Genomic DNA, 24,813 nt, shown 5'->3' on the forward strand with positions numbered 1-24,813 from the left:
CACACACACACAGTCGGACACACACACACAGTCGGACACACACACACAGTCGGACACACACACACAGTCGGACACACACACACAGTCGGACACACACACACAGTCGGACACACACACACAGTCGGACACACACACAGTCGGACACACACACACAGTCGGACACACACACACACAGTCGGACACACACACACACAGTCGGACACACACACACACAGTCGGACACACACACACACAGTCGGACACACACACACACAGTCGGACACACACACACACAGTCGGACACACACACACACAGTCGGACACACACACACACACAGTCGGACACACACACACACAGTCGGACACACACACACACAGTCGGACACACACACACACAGTCGGACACACACACACACAGTCGGACACACACACACACAGTCGGACACACACACACAGTCGAACACACACAGTCGAACACACACACACAGTCGAACACACACACACAGTCGAACACACACACACAGTCGAACACACACACACAGTCGAACACACACACACAGTCGAACACACACACAGTCGAACACACACACACAGTCGAACACACACACACAGTCGAACACACACACAGTCGAACACACACACAGTCGAACACACACACACACACAGTCGAACACACACACACAGTCGAACACACACACACAGTCGAACACACACACACAGTCGAATACACACACACAGTCGAATACACACACACACAGTCGAATACACACACAGTCGAATACACACACACAGTCGAATACACACACACAGTCGAATACACACACACAGTCGAATACACACACAGTCGAATACACACACAGTCGAATACACACACACACACACACACACACACACAGTCGAATACACACACACAGTCGAATACACACACACACAGTCGAATACACACACACACACAGTCGAATACACACACACACACAGTCGAATACACACACACAGTCGAATACACACACACACACACAGTCGAATACACACACACACAGTCGAATACACACACAGTCGAATACACACACAAACTGTTCAACACACAACTGTTGAACACACACACACAGTTGGACACACACAGTTGGACACACACACACACGCACAGTTGAACACACGCACTGTTGGACACACACACACGCACTGTTGGACACACACACACGCACTGTTGGACACACACACACGCACTGTTGGACACACACACACGCACTGTTGGACACACACACACACTGTTGGACACACACACACACTGTTGGACACACACACACACTGTTGGACACACACACACACTGTTGGACACACACACACACTGTTGGACACACACACACACTGTTGGACACACACACACACTGTTGGACACACACACACACTGTTGGACACACACACACACTGTTGGACACACACACACACTGTTGGACACACACACACACTGTTGGACACACACACACACTGTTGGACACACACACACACTGTTGGACACACACACACACAGTTGGACACACACACACACTGTTGGACACACACACACACTGTTGGACACACACACACACTGTTGGACACACACACACACTGTTGGACACACACACACACTGTTGGACACACACACACACTGTTGGACACACACACACACTGTTGGACACACACACACACTGTTGGACACACACACACACTGTTGGACACACACACACACTGTTGGACGGACACACACACTGTTGGACGGACACACACACTGTTGGACGGACACACACACTGTTGGACACACACACTGTTGGACACACACACTGTTGGACACACACACTGTTGGACACACACACTGTTGGACACACACACTGTTGGACACACACACTGTTGGACACACACACTGTTGGACACACACACTGTTGGACACACACACTGTTGGACACACACACTGTTGGACACACACACTGTTGGACACACACACTGTTGGACACACACACTGTTGGACACACACACTGTTGGACACACACACTGTTGGACACACACACTGTTGAACACACACACACTGTTGGACACACACACTGTTGGACACACACACTGTTGGACACACACACTGTTGGACACACACACTGTTGGACACACACACTGTTGGACACACACACTGTTGGACACACACACTGTTGGACACACACACTGTTGGACACACACACTGTTGGACACACACACTGTTGGACACACACACTGTTGGACACACACACTGTTGGACACACACACTGTTGGACACACACACTGTTGGACACACACACTGTTGGACACACACACTGTTGGACACACACACACTGTTGAACACACACACACTGTTGAACACACACACACTGTTGAACACACACACACTGTTGAACACACACACACTGTTGAACACACACACACTGTTGAACACACACACACTGTTGAACACACACACACTGTTGAACACACACACACTGTTGAACACACACACACTGTTGAACACACACACACTGTTGAACACACACACACTGTTGAACACACACACACTGTTGAACACACACTACTGTTGAACACACACTACTGTTGAATAAATACACACACACACTGTTGAACACACACACACACTGTTGAACACACACACACTGTTGAACACACACACACTGTTGAACACACACACACTGTTGAACACACACACACTGTTGAACACACACACACTGTTGAACACACACACACTGTTGAACACACACACACACACTGTTGAACACACACATACACTGTTGAACACACACACACACTGTTGAACACACACACACACACTGTTGAACACACACACACACACACACTGTTGAACACACACACACTGTTGAATAAATACGCACACACAACTGTTGAATACACACACACACACACAACTGTTGAATACACACACACACAACTGTTGAATACACACACACACAACTGTTGAATACACACACACACAACTGTTGAATACACACACACACAACTGTTGAATACACACACACACAACTGTTGAATACACACACACACAACTGTTGAATACACACACACACAACTGTTGAATACACACACACACAACTGTTGAATACACACACACACACAACTGTTGAATACACACACACACACACACACAACTGTTGAATACACACACACACACACATAACTGTTGAATACACACACACACACTGTTGAACACACACACACTGTTGAACACACACACACTGTTGAACACACACACACTGTTGAACACACACACACTGTTGAACACACACACACTGTTGAACACACACACACTGTTGAACACACACACACTGTTGAACACACACACACTGTTGAACACACACACACTGTTGAACACACACACACTGTTGAACACACACACACTGTTGAACACACACACACTGTTGAACACACACACACTGTTGAACACACACACACTGTTGACACACACACACTGTTGAACACACACACACTGTTGAACACACACACACTGTTGAACACACACACACTGTTGAACACACACACACTGTTGAACACACACACACTGTTGAACACACACACTGTTGAACACACACACACTGTTGAACACACACACACTGTTGAACACACACACACTGTTGAACACACACACACTGTTGAACACACACACACTGTTGAACACACACACTGTTGAACACACACACACTGTTGAACACACACACACACTGTTGAACACACACACACTGTTGACACACACACACTGTTGAACACACACACACTGTTGAACACACACACACTGTTGAACACACACACACTGTTGAACACACACACACTGTTGGTTGAACACACACACACTGTTGAACACACACACACTGTTGAACACACACACACTGTTGAACACACACACACTGTTGAACACACACACACTGTTGAACACACACACACTGTTGAACACACACACACTGTTGAACACACACACACTGTTGAACACACACACACTGTTGAACACACACACACTGTTGAACACACACACACTGTTGAACACACACACACTGTTGAACACACACACACTGTTGAACACACACACACTGTTGAACACACACACACTGTTGAACACACACACACTGTTGAACACACACACACTGTTGAACACACACACACTGTTGAACACACACACACTGTTGAACACACACACACTGTTGAACACACACACACTGTTGAACACACACACACTGTTGAACACACACACACTGTTGAACACACACACACTGTTGAACACACACACACTGTTGAACACACACACACTGTTGAACACACACACACTGTTGAACACACACACACTGTTGAACACACACACACTGTTGAACACACACACACTGTTGAACACACACACACTGTTGAACACACACACACTGTTGAACACACACACACTGTTGAACACACACACACTGTTGAACACACACACACTGTTGAACACACACACACTGTTGAACACACACACACTGTTGAACACACACACACTGTTGAACACACACACACTGTTGAACACACACACACTGTTGAACACACACACACTGTTGAACACACACACACTGTTGAACACACACACTGTTGAACACACACACACTGTTGAACACACACACACTGTTGAACACACACACACTGTTGAACACACACACACTGTTGAACACACACACACTGTTGAACACACACACACTGTTGAACACACACACACTGTTGAACACACACACTGTTGAACACACACACTGTTGAACACACACACACTGTTGAACACACACACACTGTTGAACACACACACACTGTTGAACACACACACACTGTTGAACACACACACACTGTTGAACACACACACACTGTTGAACACACACACACTGTTGAACACACACACTGTTGAACACACACACACTGTTGAACACACACACACTGTTGAACACACACTGTTGAACACACACACACTGTTGAACACACACACACTGTTGAACACACACACACTGTTGAACACACACACACTGTTGAACACACACACACTGTTGAACACACACTGTTGAACACACACTGTTGAACACACACTGTTGAACACACACTGTTGAACACACACTGTTGAACACACACTGTTGAACACACACTGTTGAACACACACTGTTGAACACACACTGTTGAACACACACTGTTGAACACACACTGTTGAATACACACTGTTGAATACACACTGTTGAATACACACACTGTTGAATACACACACTGTTGAATAAATACACACACACTGTTGAACACACACACACTGTTGAACACACACACTGTTGAACACACACACTGTTGAACACACACACTGTTGAACACACACACTGTTGAACACACACACTGTTGAACACACACACACACTGTTGAACACACACACTGTTGAACACACACACACACTGTTGAATACACACACACACACACACACAACTGTTGAATACACACACACACAAACTGTTGAACACACACACACTGTTGAACACACACACACTGTTGAACACACACACACTGTTGAACACACACACTGTTGAACACACACACACTGTTGAACACACACACACTGTTGAACACACACACTGTTGAACACACACACTGTTGAACACACACACACTGTTGAACACACACACACTGTTGAACACACACACACTGTTGAACACACACACACTGTTGAACACACACACACTGTTGAACACACACACACTGTTGAACACACACACACACTGTTGAACACACACACACACTGTTGAACACACACACACACTGTTGAACACACACACACACTGTTGAACACACACACTGTTGAACACACACACTGTTGAACACACACACTGTTGAACACACACACTGTTGAACACACACACACACTGTTGAACACACACACACTGTTGAACACACACACACTGTTGAACACACACTACTGTTGAATAAATACACACACACACTGTTGAATACACACACACACACACACTGTTGAATACACACACACGCACACACACACAACTGTTGAATACACACACACACACAACTGTTGAATACACACACACACACACAACTGTTGATACACACACACACAACTGTTGAATACACACACACACAACTGTTGAATACACACACACACAACTGTTGAATACACACACACACACACAACTGTTGAATACACACACACACAAACTGTTGAATACACACACACACAACTGTTGAATACACACACACACACAACTGTTGAATACACACACACGCACAACTGTTGAATACACACACACACACACACAACTGTTGAATATACACACACATACACACCTGTTGAATACACACACACACACACAACTGTTGAATACACACACAACTGTTGAATACACACACAAACTGTTGATACACACACACACAAACTGTTGAATACACACACACACTGTTGAATACACACACACACAAACACAAACTGTTGAATACACACACACACAGAACTGTTGAATACACACACACAACTGTTGAATACACACACACACACAACTGTTGAATACACACACACACAACTGTTGAATACACACACACACAAACTGTTGAATACACACACACACACAAACTGTTGAATACACACACACACTGTTGAAAACACACACACACACAACTGTTGAATACACACACACACACAACTGTTGAATACACACACACACACAACTGTTGAATACACACACACACACAACTGTTGAATACACACACACACAACTGTTGAATACACACACACACACAACTGTTGAATACACACACACACACACACAACTGTTGAATACACACACACACACACACAACTGTTGAATACACACACACACACACACACAACTGTTGAATACACACACACACACAACTGTTGAATACACACACACACACAACTGTTGAATACACACACACACACACAACTGTTGAATACACACACACACAACTGTTGAATACACACACACACACACAACTGTTGAATACACACACACAAACTGTTGAATACACACACACACACAACTGTTGAATACACACACACACACACACAACTGTTGAATACACACACACACACACACACAACTGTTGAATACACACACACAACTGTTGAATACACACACACACAACTGTTGAATACACACACACACACACAACTGTTGAATACACACACACACACAACTGTTGAATACACACAAACTGTTGATACACACACACACAAACTGTTGAATACACACACACACAAACTGTTGAATACACACACACTGTTGAATACACACACACACAACTGTTGAATACACACACACACACAACTGTTGAATACACACACACACACAACTGTTGAATACACACACAACTGTTGAATACACACACACACACACAACTGTTGAATACACACACACACACACACACACACACACAACTGTTGAACACACACACACACACACAACTGTTGAACACACACACACACACACACAACTGTTGAACACACACACACACACAACTGTTGAACACACACACACACACACACACACACACACAACTGCTGAACACACACACATAACTGTTGAACACACACAACTGTTGAATACACACACACACAACTGTTGAATACACACACACACACAAACTGTTGAATACACACACACACACACAGTTGAATACGTTTGACAATGCTTGCCAAATGTTCACTGTAACCATGCAGTTTTAAGCCAGAGTTACTGTTTGTTGCTGGTGTAAATCACCTGTGCTTTCTTATACAATTGGTGACAGCCAAAACACAGTAACAGTATTGCTTAAGCCAATTCTTAGTTCAAAGTTCGGAACATTAACCAAAGCAGGATTTACAGATTTATACAATCTATGCATCACCATAGAAACCTGTATCGAAACAAACTCCAATGCAAGCACAACCCCTCTCCCCCATAAACAGATCACACCAAGTGCCAAGTCATTCATTTACACGAAGGATAATCTGCACTGCTTCATTTCAGTGGTGCGTGCAATTAACAAAACAATAGCTTTGATTTAATTACATATTAAACCTCTACCACTCCCCTCTAATATATTCGCTTTATTATTCGACAATTACAAATTGCACTACTGGTTACATGTCCTCCAGCATTACCTGCTCAAGGAACAAATTTGCCCAAGTCATTCTCTTTCTTTTGAACCACAAGTTTATGTCCAATATTGGATCTTTCTCCTGACAGCTGGAGCAATCTATTCTTCATTTTAAATATGGCCACATCATTTTCATTTATGAACTAATTATGACCACATGAATACATCTGTAATCCTTCACAAATAACAAAGCATTAACATCCTTTACCTTATAGTAACTTCATCATTGATTTTAAAGTGATAAATAATGGTGCTCCAGCAATTAAAATGTTTTTTTTTAAATAAATTTAGAGTACCCAATTATAGATTTTATTCCAATTAAGGGGCAATGTAGCATGGCCAGTCCACCTAACCTGCACATCTTTGGGTTGTGGTGGCGAAACCCACGCAGACATGGGGAGAATGTGCAAACTCCACACAGACAGTGACCCAGGGCCGGGATTCGAACCTGGGTCCTCAGCGCCATAGGCGGCAGTGCTAACTATTGTGCCACGTGCAGCCCTTAAATGTTTTGTTAATATATTGTAGCCATCTGGGATGGCCACGTCACGATTACAAAATGGACACTTTGCAAAGAATGCAGGGAAAATGGACAATACTGAGAAAGCAAGCAGGTGCAAGGTTTGTCTGTTGATTGGAGCCGTAGCTCCCAGACAAGACAGATACTGCAAAGCCATTACCATACTAATGAGCCATCTCCGGGGACAAAAAGGGTAACATTTAAGTAAACAATACCAAGGCAGACACCCCGGCACCAGAGGAGACTAGAACAAAGCAGGCCAACAGCCACCTAGGACACACCTAGCAATCAGGGCACCCACCCCTTTATTGGAGGAAATCGGTAGGAACGATCGAGAAACGGCCCAATTAATTGGAGCCAAGTTCAAGGCCTGCCCAAAAGCATGCAAAGCCCCTTTTGGGTATAAGAAGGATCCCCCAAGAGAGACTCGCTCTCTTGGCCTTGGCTCTCAGCGAGGAGAGACCTGCCTAGCAGCTGCACCAGAACAAGATAGTCCAAAGTCAACGCACGCTACGAGACAGACACTCCTAACTACTATTCCGTACCAGTGGGCATCCGAAGCTAAGTATAGGCTTTAGTAGTAGTGATAGTTTAGTTGGTAGAGTTTTGTGCATGAGTATATTTCTAACTGGCGTATCGAGTCTTTGATCAGTATTCGGTTTTGAAACTTGTGGCGGTATCGAAAGGATACCTGGCGACTCTTGAGCAAACATTAGAATTAAGGAAGGCGATCATATTAATCACCATAAACAGAGCCAATTAAAGAGAGAACACAAATTAGCAACAATATTTTATTCAAAGGGTGGCAGAACAAATAATCATCATACAGCTGAAGAACATAAATATAATCTATGTAGTGCAGTTTGTTATATGTAGGTTTTAGTGTTAACACCCCTCCCCCTCCCTTTGGTCTTTCTGACCTGACACGTGCCCTGTGCACCACCTTCAATTGAATCAAGCCAGCCTTGAGCATGAGATGGGGGAGTTCATCCTGTACAAGATCTTGCTCTACAGGCCCCCCGAATGTCTATGCCTAGCCCCTCTTTCCCACCTCTCTCTCTCTCGCTCCATCCAGTGGGGGAAGTTTCCTTTGGTCTATACCCACACTGTCCCCGGCTTCCCCAGCCAACCCCACACTCTTTCCACCTTTGCTGCTCAGTGGTCGGAGTTTGGCCGCACTAGACCCCCTACATGCCACCCCTTCTGCAGGACGGTTCTATCACCCCTGCTGCAGGACGGTTCTACAGATCTGGGGTTCTTCCTCACCCACACGAAGGTCAGTCTGTCTACCCTGACGAAAAAGGATTTGGTGAGGAAGATCGGGAACGATATAAACACAAATTGGAACCTTAGCAGGACATTAATCTTGATCATCAACATTCTCCCCACCAGGGAGAGCAAGAGCAAGTCCCAGCTCCACAGGACCCCGCTCACCTTGCTAGTTAAGTTCCGCTTGTGGAGCCAGGCCCAGATGGGAGCTATCTGGATCCCCTGGTATTTAAACTTGGTTGTGGCCAAGGCTCCGAACTACCGCAGGAGTTCCATCATCTTCCTCAAGCTGGCGAGGGCGTTCGCGATGTACAGCAGCAGGTTATCCACATAGCGAAATACTCTCCGTCTCCTCTCTGGATACCTCGCCACCCCTCCACTGAACGGAGCACCATAGGTCAGTGGCTCAACTGTCAGGGGAACACCGGGCATCCCTGCCTCATGCCTCTGTGCGACCAAAGGAACTTTGAGCTTGTGGCATTCGCCAGATGTTCGCCAGATGCTCGCCATCGGGGCACTGCATTGCAGCTTCACCCCCAAGGCGAATACTGGCCCGAACCCAAACCGTTCCAGTACCTCAAAAGAGGTACTTCATCTCACCCAATCGAAGGCCTTCTCTGCGTCCAAGGAGATGATCACCTCCGACGTCTCCTTCCTGGGTGAGGACATACCACATTCAGCAGGCGTGCAATGTTCACCCGTCAGCTGTCTGCCCTTGACAACCCGGTTTGATCTTCCGTATTCACTTCTGGCAAGCATCGCTCCAGTCATCTGGTCAGAATTTCAGTTGAACATTTGCGTCAGTGTTCAGAAGTGAGATAGGTCTGTATGCCCCACACTCTGCCTCGTCTTTGTGCCAATGTGGGTGGCAGGGATGGGCAGCGAGTCGTTGAACATCCCAGCAGGTGCAAGGGCAGTACTGCTGTAAACTTTTATAGAGGTCCACGAGGAACAGGAACTGCCTCATCTTCAAGCGGGCGGGCGGACGGACGGACACACACACAGCTGGGAGCGGCAGAGCTAACCACTGTGCACACCTCCCCGGTTCCATCACAGTGTTGGTCACTGCGAAGACTACCCTTTTGCCAAATGGATTACCACCCCTGTTGCCCGTGCCAAAGCCCTCCACCCCTGTTGCCCGTGTCAAAGCCCTCCCCCTCTTCTGAACGAACAATCTGCCAACTTTTACCAATAGCGAGGGATCGGTCTTGACACCCAATGGCTTGACCCCATTGTGTACAGGCCAGTCTTGTAACCGTAACCCAGCATAACCCACGAGCACCCAGTGATACTTTGCAGGTGCAAGTACATGTGGCAGTTCCCCATTGGGCCTCCGCAGGATGAGAGTCAGAATAACCGTAATCCGGGGCAAAAACCACAAATGCGAACAAGAACATACAAGGCAGAAATTAACACCCACACAGGCAATGCACCGCCCCCACCGTTCATATATGTCTATGACCTTGTATCATTCCGCTCAGAACATTCCTTTGAACAAATTTGTTTGCCTCCTTTGGCTTTATAAGTGACCCAGACGCAGACGCCCGGTACAGCATGCCGATTCGCAATTTGTTCTTGAAAAATGTCGCTTTGGCCATGTTGAACTCCGCCCGGCATTTAGCCAGGTCAGACCAAATGTCTTGGCAGGCACGGATGACTTGTCCATCCCAGTTGTAAGTCCTTGTGTTCTTTGCCCAACTCAGGATACTGATACATTCCTTCTCCTGGTATCTATAGCCTGACTATCACCAGCCGCGGTGGTTCTCCAGGACCTGGTGGAGCGACCTGTGGGGGCTTATTGAAGCCCTCCTCCTACATCAGCTTCCCGAGCACTTTTGATAGTTACTCGATTCGGCTCCTACCTTCTGTGCCCTCTGGTAGATCGATGATCTGGAGGTTCTGGCGCATCGTTCTCTTGGCCATTTATTCTGGCCAGAGTCTTTCAGGCTGCCGCTAGCAACTTTATTTCAGCCTCCAGCGAGGCGATTCGATCGTCCTTTTCGGTGACCATCTTTTTCACACCCCACATCGTCACTCCTTAGGCCAGTGTTCTTCAAAGTCAGGGGCGCAACCCGCGGGTGGGTGTCGGGAGGGTCGCGGAGCCGTTGCCCGCGGCGCTCCCGATCGCGCAAATCCCCACGCAGCAGCCGGCTTTTCATAAAGCCGGCTGCAAGCGGCCTTTAAAATGGACATGTAAAAAACAATTCAGCCGCATTGCGCATGCGCGCCCATGATCGGGCGCGCATACGCAGTGCGGCCGCTATTTTTTTTTTTTTTTAAACTGTCTCAGCTTAAATCGCTCACTTGTGCATGCACCATTTATCATTTCACTTCATTGTTCCTTGATTACCTGGAGTAATTTTAAAAGGTGCAATAAAGTAAGTAGTTTATGTGTGTAATGTTCCTGTCTCCATCTATATTAGAATAAAAGGAATGCAAATCATGATTAGTCATACTCATTCTTGCATTACCTTTTTCACAATGGTATTGCCATGCTCATATGTGTACTGTTCCTCTGTAAACGTTTTTTATTCATTTATTTTATTCATTTAATTTTTATTTTTTTCATTTTATTGTTTTTTTTCCAAGTTCGGGGGGGGATTTATTCAATAAAATTTTACGGAAGAAATGCAGAACTTTGGACAGATGGAGACTCCATACTTTCCGACACCTGAAGGCTTCACCTTCTTCCAACAGGTTCCATTGGAGAAGCATGGGCCAAAGGTACCCAAAACCATTTCTTCCATTTTTACCAGCAGCAAACAAGGTAAGAAAAAAAATGGTGGGTCACTCAGGTCGGCCGGCCTGGGTCGCTCAGGTCGGCCGGCGTGGGTCCCAAAGGTCGGCCGGGTTGGGTCCCAAAGGTCGGCCGGGTTGGGTCCCAAAGGTCGGCCGGGTTGGTAAAAATGGGTACCCGGAAAAAAAGTTTGGAGAACACTGCCTTCAGCCACCAACCGTCGCTCCACCCTGCCCATCGATCCATGTATGGGGGCCTGCGCATCCCCAATTGCCGTCTCCATCGCCGACATTAGGTCCTCTTTTACTGCCTCCCTATGCTTCTGCAGTTCTGTCAAGAGGAACTCCATCAGCCTCTCCGTCAAGGAGTCCGTCGAGGACTGGGACGTCATTGGCGACTCTGCTGGATCCGTCATATTCAGGTTTGTGTTGCCACGCAGTGTCACTGGCTCCAATGCTGGGCTTCTGCTCTCTTTGCGTTCTGTCTAGTGGATCGCTGACATCACAGGTCGAACAGATTATATATTTTAAAAATATTTTATTCAACATTTTTTGATAAATACAAAACGATAAAACAGAAAGATAAGCAGAAAACAGACTAAAAAATGATAATACCCACATCCCCCAAAACCAGCTGCCATCTTTTAGAACCCCTCAATTGCACCCCTTCTAGCATACTCAAATTTTCTCCATGTACAAAAGCTCCACAAGATCCCCCCCAGCCATACGGAGGGATCGAGTAGAGAAGCTGACCTCCATTCCAACACAACCCATCTGCGAGCAATCAGCTAATCCAGAGCTGGGACATCCCCCCTGCTCCCATCTGCAGCAGTTCCGGCTAGTCTGACCCCGAATATGGCCCCCAAGGTCTGGGCTCCAGTTCAATTTGTAGAATCGTTGACATGGTGCTGAAGGAGGAGATCCAAAATCTCAGTTTAGGACATGCCTAGAACATATGTACATGGTTGACAGGGCTCCTCCCAAAGCACTCACACTTATCCTCTAAACCCTCAAACAGCCAACTCACCCTACACCTTGTTAAATGCACCAGGTATACCACCTTCAGCTGCATAAGCCCACGTCTGTGCACAAAGGTCTGGCATTCACCCTTTACAGGGCTTCACACCACACTCTTCCTCCAACACCTCCCCCCCCCCCCAAACTTCTTCCCCCACTTGGCCTTAACCCCCCCCCCCAAACTTCTCCCCCCACTTGGCCTTAACCCCCCTTAACCCCCCCCTCAACCCCCCCCCCCCTCAAAAGGTCGCTGTATCCTCTATATAAAAACAGTAGACAATGGAATAAAAACAAAAGAACCTTGGCAGAATGTTCGTCTTCACAGATGGAACTCGGTCTGCCAAAGATAGAGGGAGGCTATCCTACCTCTGCAGATCGGCCTTGACCTCATCAGGCCCGTAAAATTCAATTTGCAAAGCCGGGCCCAATCCCAGGCCACCTGCATCCCTAGGTACCTGAAGTGAGTGCCCGTTAAACAGAACAGCAACACCTCCAAATTAGCTCCCTTTCTCGGCAGAGTTAGCAAGTAATACTCACTTTTTTTAAAATTCAGTTTATATCTTGAAACGGCCACAAACAGCTTCAACAGCTCCATTATGCCCCCCACTGTGGGGACTGGGTCCACAACATACAATAGAGAAAAGAAAATCACATGATAGGGACAATTGGTCAGGTTACTGACAGGGGCAAATTTTGGGGGATTTTGGTGCCAGTTCATTGGGTCACAAAAAGGTCCAAGAAAGAGTTTCCAGGCGGGAACCACCTTTCGTGCGACACTCAGCTCATGGCTGCTACCAGAAGTCAGCAATTGAAATTTTGATGCCGAGTATGCCCTTGTCCCAAAGCACTACGCTAAAAAAAAAATTCTGAACACAGAAAGAAAGAGTTTCTAAACTTGGGTATATGAATGATATAAAACAAATACTTTTCTCGGTCTCATCAGTCATGGACTTTTTGCGATTCTTTTAAATAAAAAAAAAGTTGACATTTCAAGTCTCACACCCAGCCACTCTACTAAACTGCAAATTAAAACCAAGATCATTGGATATAAAACAATCTGAACATGAAACCACACAAGTACAGTGGGCAGCACGGTAGCATGGTGGTTAGCATAAATGCTTCACAGCTCCAGGGTCCCAGGTTCGATTCCCGGCTGGGTCACTGTCTGTGCGGAGTCAGCACGTCTGCACGTCCTCCCCGTGTGTGCGTGGGTTTCCTCCGGGTGCTCCGGTTTCCTCCCACAGTCCAAAGATGTGCGGGTTAGGTGGATTGGCCATGCTAAATTGCCCTTAGTGTCCTAAAAAGTAAGGTTAAGGGGGGGGTTGTTGGGTTACGGGTATAGGGTGGATACGTGGGTTTGAATAGGGTGATCATTGCTCGGCACAACATCGAGGGCCGAAGGGCCTGTTCTGTGCTGTTCTATTCTATTCTATTCTATCTATAGTAGTATATCTGAACAATGCACACTTGATGCTGTTTCATAGCTCCTCTGTTCTTAGTGAGTCACTGAACATTTATTTTAGCCATTTCACAGTACATTTTACTGTTGACACAAATATTGTTAAGAACTCAGCTCAAAATTGTAAACAATAGTGACAGCATCACCAAAGGGCATCAATTGATGACATAGATAATTACATTGTTTCCCATTTTATTGCCACTCGTCTGAGTCAGTGAGTGACAGGAGAACACTGGTATTCAAATCAGTAGAGAAATGGTAAAGATACAAGTTCATAATTTTATCTCCTGGACTTTCACAATGATTTATTCCTCTAAAATTGTCACTCTGATTTTTGTCTTTAATTATAAATCGTTCAGTTGCAAAACAACTTTCCCTCAGTTCACTTTCAACACAAATCAGATTTACACATGCATGTCTTTAGGTGATGGGCAACAGTCTGCTTGGTTTGCCTTTCCGACTATAATAGAATCAGCCAAGTTACATTTATTTTTTCCCCCTGGGCCTTTGGTTAGCCAATGCTGAAGGCTGCAAAAAGTCATCTAGTACCACTTCAGTCTTGGTTAATTATTGTATTTATTTCAGCTACAAATATTGCAATTGGGCTCTAAAAGTCATAACAATTAGTAATATTTTTCATTAGTGTGAAGCCCAGAAGTATGTGAGGTTGAGGGAAGAGTCTCACAAAAGATGATCTGCAATGAACACAGGTAGGCCCACAATTCAAGAGCCTTTGACATCAAGAGATGGGCTGGCATGAGATTGGCAACATTTGTGATTAAATTTGTTATTAAACTGGTAACTAATTAGTTCTGCAATGCAATTTGGGCAGCACGCTTGCATAGTGGTTAGCACAGTTGCTTCACAGCTCCAGGGTCCCAGGTTTGATTCCTGGCTTGGGTCACTGTCGGTGCAGAGTCTGCACAGGTTCTCCCCGTGTCTGCGTGGGTTTCCTCCAGCTTCCTCCCACAGTCCAAATATATACAGGGTGGATTGGCCATGCTAAATTGCCCTTCGTGACCAAAAAGGTTGGGTGTGGTTACTGAGTTAAAACGATAGGGAGGGGGAAATGGAGGATGGGCTGTGGGCAGAGACCCTGAGTAGGGTAAATTCGACCGCAACATGTGCTAGGCTCGGGCTGATCCAATTTAAGGTCGTTCACCGGGCCCCTATCACGGTGGCTCGGATGAGCAAATTTTTCGGGATAGAGGACAAATGCGCTAGGTGCGCGGGAGGGCCAGCGAACCATGTTCACATGTTTTGGGCATGCCCTAAGCTGAGGGGGTACTGGGAGGGATTTGCGGGGGTCATGTCCCAGGTGCTAAAAACAAGGGTGGTGATGAGTCCAGGGGTGGCAATTTTTGGGGTTTCGGAAGACCCGGGCGTCCAGGGGGAGAAAGAGGCCGATGTGTTGGCCTTTGCTTCCCTGATAGCCCGGCGACAATATTATTGGCGTGGAGGGACTCAAAGCCCCCGAAGACTGAGTGGTGGCTTGCGGACATGTCGAGTTTCCTGGGGATGGAAAAAATTAAGTGCGCCTTGAGGGGATCTGTGCAGGGGTTCACCCGGAGGTGGCAACCATTTATTGACTTCTTTGCGGGAGAGTGAGCGTCAGCAGGGGGGTGGGGGGAGGGGGGGGGGGGGGGGGGGGGTAGAGTAGAGTAGGAGGGAAAATATGGCGGGTAGTACCGGTGGGAGGGGAGCGGGCTTGTGCAATATGTTACGATGGAAGTATTGAAAGTACGTGGATGTTTGCACATTTTTGCCTTTTTTGCTTCCTTTCTGATGATGTCTGTAACTGTTTATAAAGCCAAAAACTACCTCAATAAAATTGTTTATTAAAAAAAAAACGATAGGGAGGATGTGGGCTTGGGCACTCTTTCCAAAGGCCGATGCAGACTCAATGGGCCGAATGACCTCCTTCTGCACTGTAAATTCTATGATTCTCTGGTTGAAAACATAGTAGTGTCCAAGATCTGGCTGAAGTCCCAAAATCCATTCACCAGTACTGTCCTCTACATTACCAGCCACAAAACCAACTGAGCTGAGGTTCCTTGTGACTTAGACCACAGCTCATTGTCCCGATCATCTTTAAAGCCTTTGAAGGTATGTCACAACTATCATTCCTCTAACTGCAGAGAAATGATCTGCCTCCACTCCACAACAGAAGACTGATCATTCAACCATATCACTCTCCTTCAATAATTCCTTTCCCAAAAATATCAGACTCACTATCAGCTCAAACCTTTACTTATTTCTAACTATTACATCACTGCATTCATTGCACCCCCAGATTATTTTATTTTCTGACCTCTTTTCTACTGAGAAGTGTCAAGCAATGTTATAAAAATACTGTTCTCCCCCAATTGCTGGGATGATCATCATTGATGATACAACATTCAGATAAAATCACCACTGGAATACTCATGATTTTGCAGCAGGTTTACCCATACATTTGTCACAGGTTTAAAACATTAGCAGCCTCCGTCTTAAATTCATCCTATAACTAAATTCATTTTATAGCTGATTTTTTTTTTAATACTTACTTTCAATTTCTTGTTAAGTTTGCAGCAATATCGATACAGTTGGGCCAAGTTCAGCGGTCCAAAATCTGCATAGAAACTGAAAAAGATATGGAATTAGAGAAAGAAGGATTCAATTATTATTTGAGTGTAAAAGCCTATCCTCTGCCACATAAGCGCGGCCGGTATAATTAAATATCAATCAGGCACTATCGTTCTTGAATAATCAAAAACAGGATATCTCGGGATAAGATTAGTACACTGGGCTCTTGATTTCCCTTGTGATCCTACAAGTCCATTAACAAGCCTGCAGTCTCATATGTGCACTGTAGTTATTTACAGGAGCTCCTTGCAAAAACTTTATTCCCCGTGCAACCAGAAACTTACTTTTCGTAAACCAGCTCCTCGTCAGTGCAGAAGTAATGTGTATTGACTGTACTTTTCGGCTTGTTTCTCAGAGTTGCGAAGTACAAACGATCTAAATTTTAAAAATAGGAGGGGAGGGGGGAAGAAAGGATTAAATCAATGTCAACAACAGAGCCCATCAACCCTCAGCCCCAGGGCTCGGCGGGAGAAGTACGGACACTCTCACCCCCGAGCCCGCTGCACCATATACAACTACAACACTCACTCACTCACCTTTACTGAACTCGGAGGCGCTGATCAGCTCCTGCTCCTCGGCCATTTTAATGAGAGGAAAAGGGGGGGTGAGGAGAGGAGCGCGTGCAGAGTTGAAGGGGGGAGGTCAAGAGGGCGCGCGTCCTAGAAGCTAGGGGGAGCAGCGCGCGCCCGGGACGGTTCGAATTTCAAATCTGCTGCAGCAAGGACCACAAACCCAACGAGGCAGCAGTGCCCCGCCTCCGGGACTTCTTCCCAACCACAAAAAAAGTAGTTCCCTCCTCCCTGCTGCCCGGCGGCCTCTGCTTGGCGCTCCACACCCCCACCCCTACCCCTCAACGACTCCTTCGCCTTCGGCTCAGGCCAGTCCGCGCATCGCGGTCCACACAACAGTCAACAGTAAGTCACATGCTGGCTGCCTAGCGTTGCCATGGCATTCGCCCGGCCAATCACCGGATCGAAAAACTTCCAGAAAGGGGCGGGGCGACGGCGAACTCTGGCGGGAGTTCACCTGCAGGGGGCGCGCCAAGAGGGGCGCCCACCCAGGAGCCACCGCCTGCCAGCCCTCTGAATTTAGGACGGAGCAGAGGAACAAGGTCGCCCCACCAGCCTGAAACCAGCTCCCAAACCCACACCAACTAGCTCCTGAACGTGATGCAACTGCTCACGACTAGTTGCTATCTATAGTTTCTTTGGTGAAAGATCCAGAGACTGAGGTAATAAAAACAATCTTCAATGATTTCAGAAAGTCCTTGGGTTCTGAAGAAAAGTCCTTGATCTGAAACGTGTTAACTCGGTTTCTGTCTGCCGCACGTGCATTTTCTGTTTTTATTTCAGATTTCCAGCTTCCGCTGTATTTAGCTTCTGTTTTAAAATAAATGTAATCATTCAATAACCTTGTTAAATTCACATGGACTTGAGGAAAAGTGCCATTTTACAGATTCATGGCAAAGGGCAGGGCAAACATAAAACTGGAGGTTGGAATTTAGGGGAGGTTCTCAGACTGTCAAAAAAGTGAGAAATGGTGTATTGCAGGCAGCCTGATTTGGGGCCAATGTTATGCACCATATACAAAACCATACAACAAAATAATTTGGTCTTAAAGGTGTTTTGTATGCTATCAAAATTTGAAAGAGTTACCAAATGCACAAATACAGGAAGACATGAATAGGCTGGCAGAGCAAGAAGATACATAGCAAATGAAATTCAATATATCGCAGTGTAAGTAATAAGGTGGTTCATCATCTGGGTAGGATGAATAAGATGATCACTTATTCCATGAAAAAACAATAAACTAAATAGGGTAGATTAACAAACATCTGGATATACATATTTCATGTATTTTGCAGTAGCCCATTGGAATCAGTATTCATAATCATGAATATTGTATTGAGTTCAGCCATCAATATTGGATTTGTTTATTGTCATGTGTACCGAGGTACAGTGAAAAATATTGTTCTGCGTACAATCCAGAGATTATTCCATACATGAAAAGTAACATAGGGCAAACATAAATGCACAATGCAAATGCATAGACACAACTACAGACATAAAGACCCCACACAGCTACAGTAATCTATGTATAACCCTTAATGAATTCCCCTTAACTGTTCCAATTCAATAACAAAATCCGAGTAAAACCAGAAACCTCTCTCTAAATGTCGGAAAGACAAGGAACTGATCATCGACTTCAGGAAGCGTAACACAACATACTCTCCCATCTGCACCAATGGCTCCGAAGTGGAGATGGTCGATAGCTTTAAGTTCCTGGGGGTCATCATCACCAAGAGTCTGTCCTGGTCCACTCACGTTGATGCAACAGTCAAGAAAGCCCAACAACGTCTCTACTTCCTACAGAAGCTAAAGAAATTTGGCATGTCTGCATCAACTCTCACAAACCTCTACAGATGTGCGATAGAGAGCATCCTATCCGGCTGAATCACAGACTGGTATGGCAACTGCTCGGTCCAAGATTGCATGAAACTGCAGAGTGTGGTGAATTCAGCCCAACGGTTCTCACAAGCTTGCCATCCCCACATTGATTCTGTATACACCTCCCGCTGCCTCAGGATGGCAGTCAGTATTGTCAGAGACCTCTCCCACCCAGGCATCGCCTTCTTCCAGGCCCTTCCATCAGGCAGAAGGTACAGAAGTCTGAAGACCTACACATCCAGATATAGGAACAGCTTCTTCCCCACAGTTACAAGACTCCTCAACAACTCCCCCTTGGACTGATCTGTTCCCAATAAGAACACTATTCACGACGCCCGATGCTGCTCTTGCTCATGTATTTGCTTTGTTTGGCCCCTTGTTCCACACTGTAACCAATCACTGTTTGTCGATGTACCATTTGCCAATGTTCTCTGTTGATTCTTCTCTTTGTCTACTATGTACGTAATGTGTACATTCCCTCGGCCGCAGAAAAATGCTTTTCACTTTACTTCGGTACGTGTGACAATAAATCAAATCAAATCAACCAGAACGGGGAGGGCTCACACTCCACTTTCTTGGAAACTTTGAAGGCTGTGATCAGGTTATCATCAGGTTATCGCTTTTAAAGCACGAAGGGACAGGGAAGAGAGGGAGGCTAGGCAACAGCTAATCGACTCCATACTGGAAGTAGACCGCGATATTCCGAGTTTCCAACCGTAGAGCTCCTGACGGAGAAGATAAAGCTACAGATGGCCTTTGATCTGCTCTCAGGAAAGCAGTTCACCAACTCCACCAGGCACGGGGGACCCTGTACAAACACAGAGACAAGACCAGCTACCTGCTGGCTCACCAGCTGAGGAAGCAGGCAGCCACAAGGAAAATAGTGCAAATCAGGGACAGCAGAGGCAAATTAGTTGTGGAACATGGTCAACAAGGCATTTGAGACCTTCTTCCAGGGACTGTCCACCTCGGAGCCCCCATCAGGAGACTTGGGGATGAAGCAGTTCCTTCATGGACTGGACATGCCAGTTGTGGAGAAGACCGGAAACGGGGCTTGGAAGTACTGTTCGAACTGGGAGAAGTCATGGAGAGTATTAGCTCCATGTAGGCGGGGATGCGCCGGGACCAGACGGTTTCACGGCAGACTTCGACAAAGGATTCTCGACAGCACTGACCCCGCTCCAGCGGGAGATGTTCACAGACTCACTGGTAAGGGGCAGACTGCCGCCTACCCTAACACAATCCTCAATCTCGTTGATACCTGAAAAAGACAAAGACTCAATAGATTGCGGTTCCTACAGACCCATCTCACTACTAAACATAGACGCAAAAATACTGTCCAAGATCCAAGCCAAAAGGCTGGAGGATTGCGTTCCTGAGGTGGTTTCTGAAGACCAGACGGGCTTTGTCAAGGGTAGACAGCTAACTTCAAACATCAGGGCACCTGCTGAATGATCTTGACCCCATCCAGGGAGGAAACATCTGAGGTGATCATCTCCCTGGACGCTGGAAAGGCCTTCAACAGAGTCGAATGGAAGTACCTCATAGAGGTGCTGGAGCAGTTCGGGCTTGGAACAGGGTTCACCACCTTGGCGAAATTCCTGTACAACGCTCCCATGTCGAGCGTGTGGACAAACACTACCAGCTCTAAGTACTTCCAGCTGCATAGGGGCACAAGGCAGGGATGGCCATTTACCCCGCTGCTGTTCACCCTAACGATCGAACCACTTGCGATCGCGCTCAGGGCGGTAAAGAATTGGAAAGGGATCAGGAGAAGAAGCAGAGAGAAGAGTCTCGCTCTATGCAGATGACCTGCTCCTCTACATCTCGGACCCGCGAAGCAGCATGGAAGGAATCATGGCGCTTTTGAATGAGTTTGGAACCTTCTCGGGCTACAAACCTAACCTTCGCAAAAGCGGGATTTTCCCGGTGAACCTGCAAGAGGAAGGAGCAGAGCCCAGCACAAATTCCGCTACCTGGGGATTTAAATCACTCACGACTGGACAGGAATCCACAAGCGGAACCTGACCAGCCTGACGGAGGAAGTAAAAAAGGACCTGCAGAGGTGGAACACACTCCCACTCTCATTGGCGGGGAGAGTGCAGACGATCAAAATTAACGTACTGCCCAGGGTCCTCTTCCTGTTTAGAACCATCTCGATTTACATCCCCTAGGCCTTTTTCAACTCACTGGATAAACTCATTATGGCATTTATATGGGGAAGGGGGAGAAAATGCAAGCACCCCAAAGAGCGTACTGCAGAGAACAAGATCCATGGGGGGCCTAGCCCTCCCCAACCTACAATATTACTACTGGGCAGCGACCTCAGAGAGAGTAAAGGGGTGGATTAAGGAGCCAGAAGCAGAGTGGGTGCTCAAGGAGGAGGGCTCCTACAGAGGGACCTCCCTCCAGGCCCTAGCCACGGCGGCACTCCCATCCCCACCTAATTAATATTCAGCAGTCCCAGCAGTGGTAGCAACACACCAGTCGTAGAACCAACTGCGACAGCATTTCGGGCTAACTGAGATGTCTGATAAAGCCCCCATCTGCAACAACCACAGGTTCACGCCGGAGATCATGGACGCCTCCTTCAAAAGGTGGAGACAGGATGGGGGACGCTGACAGTTAGGGACTTATACACCAACAAAAGGTTAACAACGCTCAAAGAGCTGAGAGAAAGATTCCAGCAGATGGGGGGCAACGAATTTAGGTACCTACAACTCAAAAACTTCCTATGAAAAGAAACAAGGACGAAACCATGACCACCAAGACAGTCACTGCTAGAGGACCTGTTGGATGCAGACATCTTAGGAAAAGGGAACTGTGGTGACATGTACGGACAACACCCAACTGGACGAGACAAAGGAGAAGTGGGAGGAAGACTTGGGGTTCGAAATAGGGTGGGGACTCTGGTTCAAAGAACGGCACAGGGTCAACTCCACCTCCACATGTGCAAGGCTAAGCCTAATGCAGCTAAGTGTGGAACACAGAGCCTGCTTAACCAGAACCTGAATCAACAGGTTCTTCCCGAAGGTGGAGGACAGATGCGAACGGTGCCAAGGAGACCTGACAACCACACCCATATGTTCTGGTCTTGCCCCAGACTTGCTGGGTACTGGACGGCCTTCTTTGATGTGGGGATGAGGGTGGAGCCATTATCAAGAGTGGCAGTCTTCAGGGTGTCAGAGCAGCCAGATCTCTTCATGGGGAGGAGGGCCGACGTCCTTGCCTTTGTCTCCCTGATCGCCCGCTGTAGAATCCTGCTCGACCGGCGGTCAGCAGCACCACCCAAAGCTGCGGACTGGCTGTCCGACCTGTTGGAATTTCTCCAAATGGAGAAAATTAAATTCTCCATCCGAGCGTCGGAAGAAGGCTTCCACAAAACATGGGAGCCATTCACTCGGTTTTTCCAAGAACTGTTTGTAGCCATCAAGCTAGCCCTGTCAAGTGAAAATGCTGAGACAGGGGTTCAGGAGCTCCAGGGTTCTGGTGACTACAGCGTCCATAGCGTACAGGAGTGCAGCGTTCGCTGAGGGCAGTGCTCGCATGACCAAACCAGCAACCAAGTACATAACATTGCGTCCGGACTCAATGGTCAAGGGCCACCACAGACCAGTGTGACATCTCCCCGGATGGTGACGGGGAATATCAGCAGCACTCCCATGCTTGTGATTGCAGAACATGTGGCAATCAAGGCCGCCTGGATCGACAAAGAACATGCCACCCCGGGCAGTTGACTAGGTTACCCCAAGCCAGGGCCTAGCATGTGGCCCAGTCCGGGGAGGCTGACCTGATGCAGCCGAATTGCACCACGGCCCCTAAAGTGGTACCGATTTGGTTTAGACTACAGTCAACGGTTACCCCCTGGCAATAAAGAGCGGCAAAATGTGCAATTGATGACTTGCTGTCAGAGGCGCAGCCATGTGCAAAGTGACAAAAAGTCACCCTCAGCTGGCACTGGAGGGCAACCTTTCGACTTGGGGCAAGAGGGGGTATAATGACCCTCATGGGGCCCACAGTGATACACCAATTGATCTCCCCATGGGACCCGTGGAATACGAGCTTCCCAGCTAATGCGCTGAGGCCTGCCCGGCCCGGACAGGGACCAGCATGCTGGTAGTCCCAACCAGCGCCGGCCCTAGGGTTGCTGGCGCCCCGGGCAAGCTGAACTTCGGCGCCCTTGGGGGGGGCGGGGCCGAGGGGGGCGGGGCCGAGGGGGGGGGGGGCGGGGGGGACCGAGGGGGGGGGGGGCGGTCCGAGGGGGGGGGCGGGGGGGGGCGGACGGAATGGGGGGGGCCGCCCTGGGGGAGGGCGGCCACCGCGCATGCGCTGGTTGGCACCTGCCCAACTGCGCATACGCGGGACCCGAGTCTCTGGCGCCCTAGCACATGGCGCCCCGGCGACTGCCCGAGTTGCCGGTGCCTTGAGCCGGCCCTGGTCCCAACAGAGAGTTATAGCATGGACGTCGTCGGCGGTCATTTTCTATGACTTCAATAAACTTGTGTTTATTCATCTACAAGGGTCTCTTGGGTCGTCATACCATGGAATTATTTTTCTCTGTGAAGCATGCCGTAACCGAAAAAGTTGGGAACCACATGCGCTAGCCC

General features: G+C 47.3%; 1 protein-coding gene across 6 annotated transcripts in view; it reads right to left on the reverse strand.

Annotated features, from left to right (window-relative positions):
* LOC119964781 (dual specificity protein phosphatase CDC14A-like) overlaps positions 1 to 24,813 on the reverse strand; it is a 274,575-nt gene that overhangs the window by 243,974 nt on the left and 5,788 nt on the right. For 3 of the 6 annotated variants that reach the window (XM_038794759.1, XM_038794755.1, XM_038794756.1), the window contains exons 2-3: positions 18,044 to 18,134; positions 17,681 to 17,756 (exon numbers count right to left, since the gene is read on the reverse strand). In XM_038794759.1, coding sequence (XP_038650687.1) covers positions 17,681 to 17,756; positions 18,044 to 18,134 — 167 coding nt within the window. Of the gene's footprint in view, positions 1 to 12,877; positions 12,961 to 17,680; positions 17,757 to 18,043; positions 18,135 to 18,295; positions 18,587 to 24,813 lie in introns of those variants that run through there. The other 3 variants (XM_038794757.1, XM_038794758.1, XM_038794760.1) reach the window with 3 other exon arrangements.

The sequence above is a fragment of the Scyliorhinus canicula genome, chromosome 4, assembly GCF_902713615.1.
Source record: "Scyliorhinus canicula chromosome 4, sScyCan1.1, whole genome shotgun sequence".
Classification (NCBI taxonomy): Eukaryota; Metazoa; Chordata; class Chondrichthyes; order Carcharhiniformes; family Scyliorhinidae; genus Scyliorhinus; species Scyliorhinus canicula.